This window comes from Festucalex cinctus, chromosome 16, assembly GCF_051991245.1.
Source record: "Festucalex cinctus isolate MCC-2025b chromosome 16, RoL_Fcin_1.0, whole genome shotgun sequence".
NCBI lineage: Eukaryota > Metazoa > Chordata > Actinopteri > Syngnathiformes > Syngnathidae > Festucalex > Festucalex cinctus.
The window spans coordinates 13,876,023-13,890,000 of record NC_135426.1 but is presented as its reverse complement, the minus strand read 5'-3'; the positions used below and the strand labels follow the sequence as shown (position 1 = coordinate 13,890,000).

Sequence of the window (13,978 nt, the reverse complement as noted above, 5' to 3'; positions counted from 1 at the left end):
GAAAGCGAGAGAGAGAGAGAGAGAGAGAGAGAGAGAGAGAGAGAGAGAGAGAGTTTAAGTTGTAATTTCATTATTCACCACTAAATGGCAGACGTTTACTTTCACCTAATATTATACTGTCAAGTCAAGTCAAGTGAACTCCTAGACAACAACATGACGGCCTCATAACAGTGCTTCAATAACATTAAAATTTTAAGCGAGTTAAAAAAAATTAAACTTAATTTAAGTTTCTTTTGCAGCAGTTTTGAATTGTCATTTTTACAGACCTTTTTACAGTCAATTGTTATTTAATTGTTTCCTTCAAACAGAGAAAAATTGTGGCCCCTTCCAGCATTTAAGTTGCCCATCATTGATATATATCATCGTCGCTGCCATTTTGTTCGATGCCATTTTCTGTAGCAAAAGTCTGTAGAATTAAAAAAAAGAAGGGTGTATCAAACATCCCGACTGCTTTCTACCCCCACCCCCCCAACATGGCCGACGTGCATGTGAGAGGGCGTGAGCGTGCGCGTGGGCGGCCTCCCCTCGTCTTATCTCGCTCCGGCAGGCCACTCTGCCGACACGCACTCCAAAGAGCCCCCTCGTTGTCATTCATGGCTTCACACGACTTGGGAAAATGTCACCGCCAGGGGAAGGGGAAGGCGGGCGAGGAGGAGCGAGCGGCAAAAGCGCAAAATACACAAACTCCAAAGTGCTTTGGGTTTGAAGTCCCACACAGCCGCCAGTTACCTCGGCGGGGTTTCGTTATCTCTTCGGCGACGTTGTCCCGCCGGCGGCGTCGACGCCGGACACATCGGCGGCTACTGTCGATGAAATGGGTTCATTACTCAAGTGCTACAGTGTATCCCCCTTCTTATCCTCTCTTCTGTCTGTTTGAGACGTGTTGTAATCTTTGATCAAGCCGTTTTTGTCCATCCATGATCTTACTAAGTTTATTGCACGTTTACTCTTTCAGAGCAGACGGCGGCCAAATATAAATCAGAAGAATGGAAAATTGTCATTACCGTATTTTTCGCACTATAAGGCGCACCTTCAATGAATGACACATTGTAAAACTTTTTCCATATATAAGGCGCACCGAACTATAAGGCGCACCTTCAATGAATGACATATTTAAAAAAATGTTCCATATATAAAGCGCTACAGTAGAGGCTGGGGTTACGTTATGCATCCATTAGATGGTGCTGCGCTAAAGGGAATGTCAACAAAACAGTCAGATAGGTCAGTCAAACTTTATTAATAGATTACAAACCAGCTTTCTGACAACTCCATTCACTCCCAAAATGAATAAACAGCTGTTTTATTATTTCCTCTAAGGTAAAGTATTAGCTAGCGATCCAAGATGGTGGGAGCTTCTGCGCATGCGCGTCACCGATCGTGTAAGGTCACCGATAGCGTCTTGACAGCGAGACCTGTTGCGGCTCAATATTGATCCATAAATAAGGCGCACTGGATTATAAGGCGCATGGTCAGCTTTTGAAAAAAATGAAGGCTTTTAGGTGCGCCTTACAGTACGGAAAATACGGTAATTTAAAGCAGTTTCGGTCTGAAAGATAATGGTCAAAAGTGGTATCAAACATCAAACTTTGCCCACAAATGTGCATAAAACAAGAACACAAGTGGAGGAATCTATTTCTATAACTTATCTCTGATAATTTGCACGCTTATTCCGGCGTATCCACCCGAGCGGCGTTCCGTGCATTAGCGTCAGGTGGCGGCTGACAGCTCGCCAGGGCGGCAACAGGCGGAGGCCATCATAAATAATGAGAGGCGGCCATTGCGGGACGTGCGGTGCCTCATAACAGGCAGAGGGGGGAAGAAAAAAAAAAAACAGCAGAGTGATTTACGAGCCTTTTTTTGTGTGTATTTTACCTTCAGTGTGCAGGTGTTCTAAAACACACATTGACACTCTTTGCACATAACAGCACAAAATAGAAATGACAAAACCTGTTTCAAAAACAACTTCTATATTCACTTTTTGGACTAAAGAGATGCACTCGGCCCTGAGTAGACGGACTATTACTACAGGCACATCATTTAACGGTTGCCATGGCACCCTCTTTGCAGCCTCTTTTGTGAATAGATTGAAACGCTATTCGTGTTTGTCAGCGATTTGACTTGACAGACAGTTCCATTAGCATTTCTGTGTGACAGCTTCGATGCATCATACATAAAGAAATCAAAGTTTTTACATCGGATTTTCCTGGAGCTAATCAATGGTTATTGAGGTATGTATCCATTGTGTCCAGTGTGTCAATACATGCAGATTATATTCACACTGTCAACCTGCCGCACTCTTTCGAATAGCAATCAAAATAAAACGGCGGTGCGCGGCTGACTTCGTCAAGTGGGAGTCAATGAGAAGCGGCGTGCTGTGTGGAAATCACGCCGCCGCTTTTGAGGTGTTCGCAAAGGGCAGCCGTTACAGTTGGCTGATTGCAACCCCACTTTAAGCTAACAATAAATACAAAAATCTCATGCGCGCAACACTTCTCTGCGTGTCTTTAAGCATCTGACGCAAGGAGCATTGGAAGCAGATTTGATTTAAAAGTAAAGCGGCTGATTGGGCACACGCCGTGTGTGCTTTACGCTCTGCTTTTGTATTAGCGCCCATTAGATATTGATTGGTCAGTGTGAGAAAAGGAAATCAAGAGGTACTTGGAATAAATGCTATGAGAGTCCTTAAGTAGGCTTTTTATGGAAAAAGTTGAAAATAACAGACTCCAGCCAGATAAACAAGACATTTATAAATTGAAATTAGGTGCAAAACAAGCAACTTTCTTCTGTGTGATGTGTTATTGTCTAATATTTAATGGCATAGTTATTTCATTAATGTTTGCATAAAAACGCTAGTCTTTTTAAAATAAATGTTTGAAACATGTGCCCTAGGCCGTTTCGATCAGCGGAGGCCGAGACTCGCCATTTTTGTCCGTTTAAAACTCCAATCCGAAATTTAAATAAATTAACTAACCTTGAATTTCAGTGGCTGAAGCAAAACATTTCTGTTGCAAATGTTGGCAGCTTTGCACCAAAGGAAAAAAAAAGAAAACGTGTGGGCTGGAATTGGAGATGCGATTATTTCGGGACATGAATGTCGAATCTAGGGCAAAGAAATAATAATCAAGAAAATAAGGAATCTGCCCAAACAATGTCCTTGGTAGCAGAAGTACATGCACTACACTATTGCTGGTCGGAAGTGATGGCTTTTATAGCCCCCATTATTTCCACAGGGCTAAGGGAGTGACATCAAATATTTAATAGGTGTCTGATGTCACTTCACGTCTGCTTGAAAGAGAAAGCGCAGGAGAGAAATAGTGGCGAAAAAAAACAAAAAAACATTGATGTTGTGGTAGAATATGTTTGTCTAAATAAAATGTCAAGACAAGTAGTCATTTCATCGATTTATTGCAAACAATTCTTCTTCTAAAAAAAAATAGAGGCTTCATGCTGTTTTATGCTACTCGTAGTTGAAGTTTAGTGTCAAAATAAGCATCAAGCTAGTGGAATTACATGTGTGTACTTAAAAAAAAAAAAAACACATGCTTGGACTTTTGTCTACTAGCTTAATGATAATAATTAGGGATGGGCGAGTACCGATACCAGGTATCGGTATCGGGCAGATACCAGCCTTTTTTCAAGTACTCGAGTACTCGTGACGCAGACGAGTACAAGTGACCGATGGCAGAGGGGGAAGACGTTAAGTGAGTCCTCCTTGCCTGTAACCGGCGCTAGCTTGCAGCAGTTTTTCACAAAAACTTCACCGGTTTGGAAATACTTCAAAATTGTGAATCTTAAACTAAAAGAGCATTTTTGTGTTTTATTTTGAGCGTTAAGACTATTGAAGAGTGACTGTGCTGTTTTTTATTTTTTTCGTCAAAATTAAAGGAAATATATTTGTTTAAAAATATCTTTTAGTGATTTTTTTTTTATTTGTCAAAATGTACTACTGGTATCGGCAGTTAGTATCGGTATCGGTGAGTACTGAAGGTCTGAGTATCGGTATCGGTCTGACAAAAAGTGGTATCGAACATCCCTAGTAATAATTAATGCTAACACACAATGAAAAACGCATAATAACCCTTTAATCAACTTCCACTTTCAAATCGAACTGTCCTTGAATCGTTACTCGCCGTGCATATCAAAAACCGAATTAAATCGTCTTTTGTGGAGAAATGCACACCCCTAACATTCATACTTAAAAGTAGGGTTTTTTTTTAAGCATTTATTTTGTTTCATTCAGGATTTATTTAGCTTTGTTGACTATTGTCCTGGTTATTAGCATCATAGACCCAGTGTTATTATTTGTCATAAAAAGAAACAATAACAATTTTTTTTTGCTGTTATTAGTGAGGCAGTAACAGATTAATGGCGAGGTTACAAACAAATTAAACTTGTATCTCAAGGCACCGCTGCATTTCACTTGCTTTTAGTTTGACGTATGTCCTCACCATGTCCATTAAAAGGATTATAAAGGAAAGAAAAATGAAGAGAAAAAAACAAAGATTCCTGCAAAGTGTATTCCATTGTCTCTTCTTACTGGGATAAGGTGCCGCATGCACGCACGTACGCGCGCGCCTAACTCCTCCATAATTCAAAAGAGGGACTTCGGGCATCTAAAAGCAGTTGCAACTTTAATGCAGCTCTTTGGCTGCACTCACACATCTCAAGAGCCACACAAGCCGACGGACAAAGACGACGCACCAACAGGCGAGATGCGACACGAGCCCACCAAACGCTCTCCGGCCTCCGCAAACCATCGGGCAAAAGAACTTGAAATTCCAAACTCTGGCTTTTTTCACTCAAGTGAAGAGGAGTTTGTTTCTTTGGAGATTCACTCCACTTGGATGTGCTAATCGCTGTTGCCTGCCTGTGGGAGTTTGGAAACAATGTGGGAATCCAGACCAGCAACGAGTTATTATTATTGAAATAAAGGAGCAAATATGGCAGCTCATTCAGAGGCTTTGAACTGTGACAGTAAATACGTGTAAAAATATCAATGTCATGTTTGTATGGTCACATGGAACTGCCAATGTGGAGTAAACTTTTTTTTTGACTGGTGATTACATTTTACAAATTTTAACTCATTCACTCCCAGCCATTTTCACTGACACAACCGCCTTCGCTCCCGGCTATTTTACTGGATTTTGGCTGATTTTGCAAGGCCCAAAGAATATTGTGTTCTTTTGCTGTAAAAACATGGAACCTACCAAAAGAAAATCATCAGGAAAAAAAGTATATTTCTATCTGTTTTTGTTTTGCAGCAATTAGCATTAGAATATAGCTAAATTTCATCATTATTCACAAATCTGCTTAGAATTGTGGGGAAATCAGGTTGTTTTCATCATGGCCCTGGTTGATCTCTTATACTCTGCTGCCACCTGCTCACCGTTTTTGTAATTACTACCATTGTTTCACCCGTTTCTGCAGTTGAGAGGTTGCATCAAAGCCTTCTGTATGCTATAGCATTAAAAAACAAAAAACATATAAATACGTCTTTGGGACACTTAAAACATTTCAAATAAACATTTTTGGGAGAAATACATTTGAACATACTACAAATACGTTCAAACAAGCCCGCGAGTACACGCAAACGTACTTGTAGGCTAAATGCTACAAAATTAGCACAATATTCCATAACTCCACAAGGTATTACTACGTATTTATACATAAGTGCTCGCCAGTCCAAAATGTTTACCCCACATTGGCAGTGTCTTGTTTCCTTCCGCATGTTAATTGCAGGTTAATGGACTAATGGCTTCCCGATGAACTCCTGACTAGCCATCCCATTTGAACTTCAGCTGCAGTGTATTCCATGGAGAGCCGGCCTGGTGGCCACGGTTTTAATGCATCGCTGTAGCCATCAGCCAAAACCACGCTACTCTTTGCATAGCTAAAGCACCAGCAGGGGAATAAATAAGTTCACAGACAGGACAGCAGACATTTTGCCTGCCACATGAAAAGTGCACCTTTTTGCTTTGTTGCATTGCTTACTTCATGCTGGCGAATGACAGACTGCACTTTGCATAAAGAGCGTTTGGACTTTTATCTGCGCTCCCCAGCTGAGAGAAGCCAAAGGCCTGATATACGCTACTTGACAGCATATAATGAGATCGTTTTAGATTATTACGCAACTCCGCATCCTGCCTGCAATTGGTAGAAAGGAGACTCACGAGATCCTATGAAGTATCGCAACAGTCTGAGTCTGCTGTCCAGAAAACTGGCTAATAGGCTTCTGGATGCTGGATCGGTTCCATATTAGTTTATTTAGGGAGTGGTGACAGACATTCTCAGTGGAAGGAACCAATAACATTAGCTTAACAAATCAGGAGGCTGCCCGAGCAAACCAAATGATTAAAAACAACATCAGGAAATCAGTCCTGTTATTACCTAATCAGAGGTCTCTTTATCACATAGCTGCAGGGAAGCAACAACACAGGGCGTGGATGGCGGGAGAGAGAAAGAGAATCAACCTGTTTCTATGCATGCATAAACACAACAATCTGGGTAAATAATTATTCAGAGTGTTTGTGAATGCTGATTACAAGCATCCCCTGGTTGTGTGTAATGAGCGTGAGACACTGGCTCATCAAATATGGATGAAATGAATGTTGACGCTTTCCACCATGGCACTCAATCACGGCCGCAGTCAACGAAAGGTGAACGGCGCTCACGGGGAGGCGGGCAAACAGCGGCTTATCGTTTGCTTAAGAAGATAGAATGAACGGGGGATGTACATTTTGCTTATCTCGGGCTCACCTAATAAAATTGTGCGTTCAGGCAGAGAGAAACGAAAGGATTTCAAGGAACAGCACTTAAAAGCCAGTCTGAATTAACCCTCGATCCATATTTGATCTTTACTTGTCTTCAAAAGGCTTGATGATCATCAGGCGAAGGTCCACAATCAAAGACGGGTGGAATCCGAAGAGAGATAAGGTTTAAGCGCTTAACAAGTCGTGATCTAATTCAGTCTGAGAACGAATTGCCAAGTTGAGGGTGACTGGGAAATAAGACTTAAGAGACTAACAAGTGTTTTCATAACGTCGTGCGAAAGTACTTGGGAACAACATCAATGGAAATGAAAAAGCCTGCGATCAAGATTTGTGAGTTGACTTTAGTGGAGTAGGAATTACATGTGCTCAGAAAACTGTTCAGCTGTTGGCGGAGCATGTGACTTGAAAGATTTGAACAATTTTGGAACCAGACTTTGGTGGTTATGGTTAGGGTCCAGGTAGATGTCATTTGGTTCCAAGATCCAAAATTTGATTCCAAATTCTAAACTTGGAGGACTCGGGTTCGAGTCCAGGCTACGGCCTTCCTGGGTGGAGTTCAGGGTGTCCCCCGCCTACTGCCCATAGCCAGCTGAGATAGGCTCCAGCACCCCCCGCGATCCTTGTGAGGAATAAGAGGTCAAGAAAATGGATAGGATGGATGGATTCTAAACTAAGATTTTTTTTTGTTAAGGAGGGGGTACCCACGACTGACCCCAAGCTCCAGTTCTGAGACCACCAGACACCTCCAGGACGCATAGCTGAGGTCGAACCATCACCCCCCCCCCCCCCCCCCCCCCCCCCCCCCCGGGTACGGTTATCGCAAACCTCTAATTAGGGTTACCCCGGATATGTGCGACTCCATGTGAGGTCGCAATATTTCTTGTCTGCTCCAGTACACAACTGGAACGCCAGATTATTCCACAATGGGAAAGGAGAAAAATAAGCGAGAGGTGCACGGCTTGGCATGGCTCCCACGTCTGGGGGCTCTGACAACTAATTTGCCCTAACATTTCAGCAAAAAGGTCAAGACAGGTTTATGAATAGTGATGGAGGAAGCAAGCTCTTGGACTTGGGAGGTGCCTGTCAGTGTCCAGGTTAGAGTTGTGTGCATTGTCTAACCCTAGAAATGACTTATTGACCTTTTCTCAGTTGATTGAACTGCATGAGAGGCTAAAGCTGTTGAACGGTGGTCAGTAATTGCAGTAACAACCAAGGTCCACACCCTTAAAGCATTTCTTTACGACTGAGAGAGGAGAATGTTGTCGAGAATAAAGCTTTTTTGGCATCTGCTGAAAAAGTCGCCTCATTTCAGATTACTCATCAGAGAAGAAGTGACAGTGGAGAGAGAAAAAATCGTTGTCGAGAGACGAGGGGCTGTCCACGGGAGTAAAATAGACAGTTCAGCATTTCATTTTCTCAGAAATGTCTGCTTTTGTTTATCATGAACTCACGAGGAGGGACGGAACACGAATCAGGTCGACCTTGAAATGAGCTAATGCATGAAAATTGCAGAAAACAAAGCTCAGCTTGTGCACTTTTAGAACAAGCTGAGTTGAGCTTTTTAACCTGTGATGATTTCCTCCCACTACAATTCCATTCAATAACGCAAGACAAAATGAAGTGATGAAAAGAGTAATAATTTTGAGCAAAGAAAAAGGGACAACAAGTGTGATACTGTCATTTAAGGACATCACCATGCGTGGGCGGGTGGGCTATGTGAATGTGGCATTTCCCTCAACCTTTGGCTCCACAGCGAGACAGAAGGCGAAGGGACAGGCGGGAGGATGAACTTTTTTCAGCCGGCACAATCTACCCCCTGTGACAAAGTCTAAGCTCTGCAGTCGCTGGCATTTCATGGCATAATTGAATCTGGAAAAGGCTGCAGGTACACAAAAGGAATCGGCTAGCACTCGCGGATGACTGTTTTCCTCTATGTGTATTTTTCTGTGTATAAAAAAAAAAGCAAGGCAGCAATCTGCTGAATATTGATTGCTCTGTCTGAATAAATCTCCTACCCGAGATTGAGAGTTGTTGGTTTGAGCCTTTGTGTCCCGATTCGCAGAGGATTTCACCAGCCCCATCGTTTTGTCCCCTTATTTTGGAGGTGAGGGGCGAATGTTTGCGAGTGTTGCGTGCTTAACATTCGCTAAACGTATGTTTTTCTTGTCGTCTTTTTCGCATGACAAAAAACATATTGCTCAATTTTTTCAAAAGCTGACCATGCGCCTTATAATCCAGTGCGCCTTATATATGGATCAATATTGAGCCGCAACAGGTCTCCCTGTCAAGACGCTATCAGTGACCCTGCACGATCGGTGACGCGCATGCGCAGAAGATCCCGCCATCTTGGATCACTAGCTAATACTAGTACTTTACCTCAGAAAAAATAATAAAACAGCTGTTTATTCATTTTGAGAGTGAATGGAGTTGTCAGAAAGCTGGTTTGTAATCTATTAATGTTTCACTGACCTGTCTGTTTTGTTGACATTCCCTTTAGCGCAGCACCATCTAATGGATGCATAACGTAACCCCAGCCTCTACTGTTGCACCTTATATATGGAAAAAGTATTAAAATATGTGATTCATTGAAGGTGCGCCTTATAATGCGGTGCGCCTTATATGTGGAAAAAAGTCTTAGAATATGTAATTTATTAGAGGTGCGCCTTATAATGCGGTGCGCCTTATAGTGCGGAAAATACGGTAAAACTGTTTAGGGACCGTTTAGAGATGATTGCGACATTGATGTGAAATCAACATTCGCTCGCATCGCAAACGTTCTCCCCTCAGTAGGATACAGGCTTTAAGAACTGCTTAATTCAGACTCATTAATTAAAGGTTAATTTAAGTGAATGTCATATGAGTTTAATATTCAGAATTTGGCCATTTTTGGCCACGTCAAAACAGGTTCCACCAATCTTATTGTCCTCCAACATTTGGCTTACAATTCACGATTATCTACATGAGCACAATGTTCCAGAAACAAAGCGAATCTGGGTTAATACTACAAAAACATGAGTGAATTTAATATCTTCACTGCCCTGTTATCTCTTTTTGTTGCTTCTATGCCAAGGTTTTGGCTTTATGTTTCTTTCTCACGATAAAATAAGCACAAAATCCTGTGTCTATTCCGGGTGATTCCAAACAATCTCATTTAAATACAGGGCCGACTCAATCTGTAATCCTGTATCTCCAGCCAAAACCAAGCCATTTTCTCTACAGACAGGGGGGGGATGATGGTAGGGCAATGATAAACTGGTTACTGTCCTTCCCTGAGGATGGGATTAGGCTGGAGGTCTGATGACTGAGACAGAAAAGATCATTAGCCTTGATCAGATTGATTAAGATCAGCTTGGCTCGGCCGCAACATCGCTCAGCCCAACATTAAATCAGGCAAGCTGACCAGGGTCGCATTTAATCTGCCGTTGTCCAATCGTACGAGAGTGAGCGCACCGGTTTTGACTTCGCCTGCTCGTGCTCTGTCAATTCATCAGGTGAAAAAGGGAGGAAATTAAAAATGGCCTGCGTGTTTTAGTGCCTTTTAAAATGCATGAATCCCAATCAGCTGTGGAAACTGTTTGCATCGCATTTGAATAATTGCATAGACAAGCTGAAAAGTCCAATGACTTGGATAAGCAATGCAGACAGCACCACGGCTACCAAGTAGGCGGTTCGGTCACGGAGCCATTTGTCAAACCTCCAAGCGACCACAAAGCACATTTCAAGTGTTGAGTAATAACAAGAGAGTATGTGCTGTTTAAATGTTGAGACTATACATCATCACACATGTTTCGTTCGAAGCAAGTTGGGGGGTGCACGCTTGCTGTAAGGACACAGATGGCAGCACGCCTTGTTTGCCAATGAAAACGGGTCAGTGTCGCAGGAGCATCATCAATCCACGAGACGCCGTGTTCACGCACGGCCCGGCGATCACTTTCCAAAAACACCCCTGGGCTTCTGTACTTTGGCGTCATCAATCTCACAGCACCTTTGAACGCATGGTCAGTGACTCTAATTAGCCTAAGCGGGTCAAAGGGAAACCCCTAAAAATAGAGAAGAGGCGTGTTACTCGAGTCCAATTAATTACATCGCCATCATTAGCTCTGCTTGCTCTGAAAATAAAAAATGGACGACTCCAGAAGTAAAAATTATTTACATTTATCGACTTTCCTTTCGGGAATTGCAAAAGTTGTTTACGTCTGTGGTTGGGTGTTTCTTTTTTAATATGCAGTCAAAAAATTTAAAAGCACCACATCATGTTTGTTCATTTCGTTTGTTTAGACACAACACACAAAAAGGAAGAGACCTTCAACATAATTACTGTTTCTTTCCAAATGGCATGAAAGCCGAGTAGTGTTCTGAAAGTACGATATGATGCAATATGTTTTTAAAAACACAAAATACAACTGTCTTAGCACTCCAATAAAACATAACAATATTGTACAAACACTAGCGGTTTTCTTGAACTCCAGCTGACTTGCACTCTTACACAAACACCGACACACGTGCAAACAGTCATGACATCCATACTTTTTTTTTCATGTCAGAACTGAATGAGGAAACGTCACATCCAAGCTGCCGACAAGTACGTGAATTGTACATACAATACCGAATAGTGTTCAAATGACAACAAGCAAATGGCCTATTTATTTCTCAACTCACACTTGGTGCGATGGCTGAGAAATGTTGTTTTACGATTTGACAGGTAATCCATCATCTGCAACTCAACGGGAATCATATGCACGTTTAAGCAGCTACTTGCCACTGAAGCACAGAGATCATATATTGTTGACGTGACCATATTGTTTGGGAGACTAGAAGTCTGGACACGGGATACACAAACCAAGCTCCACTGACAAGAAACGCACGAGTTATAGGCTAGCAAAACAGAATCAAAAGTAAATACTAGATGGAAAGAAAATAAACAAGAGAAATAACAGTGGCGGCTGGGGAGTTGCCACTTGTGTCACAAACGGTCAATTTTGGCCCCCTGGAAGTCACTTCAAACCGCAGTCCACCGTGACAATGCACAGAGCATGAGCAAGCAGCTGCTGTACAGCGAGCTGCTGTACAGCACGGTCAAGGAAGCGAGCGTCAGTCTTACCTTCGACGGCGTACTCCTCAGCTTCAGGGAAGAATCCAAAGAGGGAGCAGGGAGAAAACACAAAAAGATGGACATATTAGTTACATGTTTTACAGGGTTAAAATGAAGAAATTAGCAGTTAAAATTGCTAGCTACATAGCTAAGATTACATGCTTTATGGCAGGGGTGTCCAAACCTTTTCATTTGAGGGCCACATCCAGAAAATTAGAAGGACGCAAGGGCCACATAATGTTATAAAGAGAAATTGTGTTTAGTCCTAAAAATTGTACAAATAATTTATTTGTGCTTTTGCATATTTAGGAAAATGCTACAGTATATAAACCAATTTATTTGTAATATGGCAGTAGGGTTATTATAGTTTTGGAATTTTTCATTTTAGTTAGTTTTTATTAGTTTTCAGGGTGGTTCTGTTAATTTTTATTAGTTTACTTCTTTTAAAAATGCTTAGTTTTAGTTTAGTTAGTTTCAGTATTGGTATTAGTTTTTTTTTAATGTGTATTACTTGTGCGCAATATTTAAAAAAAACACCATGGAAGCGATGTCCTCTGAAGGTGCTTTTCTATTCTATTCTATTCTTTGTGACATACTTTCAAACGTCATTATTCCGGTTGATATCAAAATAAATTACTAAATAATCACATTTAAAATCATCCTCAAAGGCTCATGCGTTAAATTAATTACCACTAAAACGTAGGACGTTGCTATAATTATAGTTAGTTTTGTAAACATAAAATGTAGTTTAAGTTAGTTTTCGTTTTTTACAAAGCATTTTCGTTTTTACTTTATTTCGGTAACAATGTTTTTTTTGTTTTTTTTATTTTAGCTTTAATTTTTTCATTAGTTTTAGTTCATTAAAATAACCTTTAATGGCATCTGTTTTTCGATAACCTCCCTTCTTACTTTGATCTCCAAACATTTTTGTTTTGTTTATTTTATTTGAATTGAGTCAAACGCCAATTTTAGTATATGTCACGGGCCACTGAAAAATGGACGGCGGGCCGCAAATGGCCCCTGGGCCGTAGTTTGGACACCACTGCTTTATGGGGTTAAAATAAAATTAAAAAAAAATAGCATCTAAGTTACCCATCTAAACCCAGCTCTAATTTCAGTCTCAAAACAAGCTTGAATGGCCACAAAATGGTGTCCATATCATTTCAAGGTTGACTCAAGGTTAATTGGCAGACCTCGCCTCTAAACACAAGTGAGAACACTTTAAAAAACTAGCCTGAGGAGAAATATCACTGCACACCTATGCCGTTTTATTCCGCTGACAGTTGGCGTTGTCTTTACCACCCATTACCTTTATCCTGGAGGTGTTTGCCATTAGAATGGATCCCACATTGCCTGAGGTTTGAAGGTTTGCTCGGGCTGCGCGAAGGAAAACGGGGAATGTCTGCTATAAGAAATGTGTGTGTGTGTGTTCACTGCTCTGCCAAAAACTGCTATCAACGAATTAAAATGGAAGCAGAGAGCCATTATTTCAAAACTGCCCAAAAACTTCTCATAAAGAACAACACATCAAGAAAACACTTTTTAAGTGTATTGGTGATGGAAAATAAACGATTTATTTATAGTACAGGTGAAAATAAGAAGACAATTATAGAACGTCTTCATAAAACTACTGTAGTAACAGAGCAGCAGAAGATACACTACATTGTCAAGGCGGGTTTATCATTTGATTTTGTTATCAGCCAAGGCAAAAAAAAAAAAAAAAGGCCATTTGTTATCATTTTAGACTTGTTAGAGAAAAGATGGACGGATTTACTTTTATCAAGCACAAGCTTTGTCCTGAACTTCATCATACTGTCAAAAACTTTTTGTGAAAAGTTAATCCGTGAGAGACGGCCTTTGCAGATTTCACATTAAATCTCGACGACAAAGGCAAGAAGAACAGAAAAACCTGCGCCAGACAAATGGGCCTTTGCAGTTAAGACTTCCTCTTCCAGATAAAGAGAGAAATAAATAAATGCACTGACTGATTTGGATCACTGCAACGCAGCACATTCAGGATGAAAGCAGCCCAACGAGATGTGGGGTCAAACGAAGACGATCACACAGATGAGAGTGATATGAAGGCACTTTTTCCTTTTTCATTGGGAGAGGTGTT

At 41.2% G+C, this 13,978-nt stretch overlaps 1 protein-coding gene across 4 annotated transcripts in view; it reads right to left on the bottom strand.

The window, feature by feature from the left end:
* LOC144003105 (neurexin-2-like) overlaps nucleotides 1–13,978 on the bottom strand; it is a 392,228-nt gene that overhangs the window by 259,771 nt on the left and 118,479 nt on the right. For all 4 annotated transcript variants that reach the window (XM_077498936.1, XM_077498934.1, XM_077498935.1 and 1 more), the window contains one exon: nucleotides 11,872–11,892. In XM_077498936.1, the coding sequence (XP_077355062.1) occupies nucleotides 11,872–11,892 (21 nt within the window). The remainder of the gene's footprint in view (nucleotides 1–11,871; nucleotides 11,893–13,978) is intronic.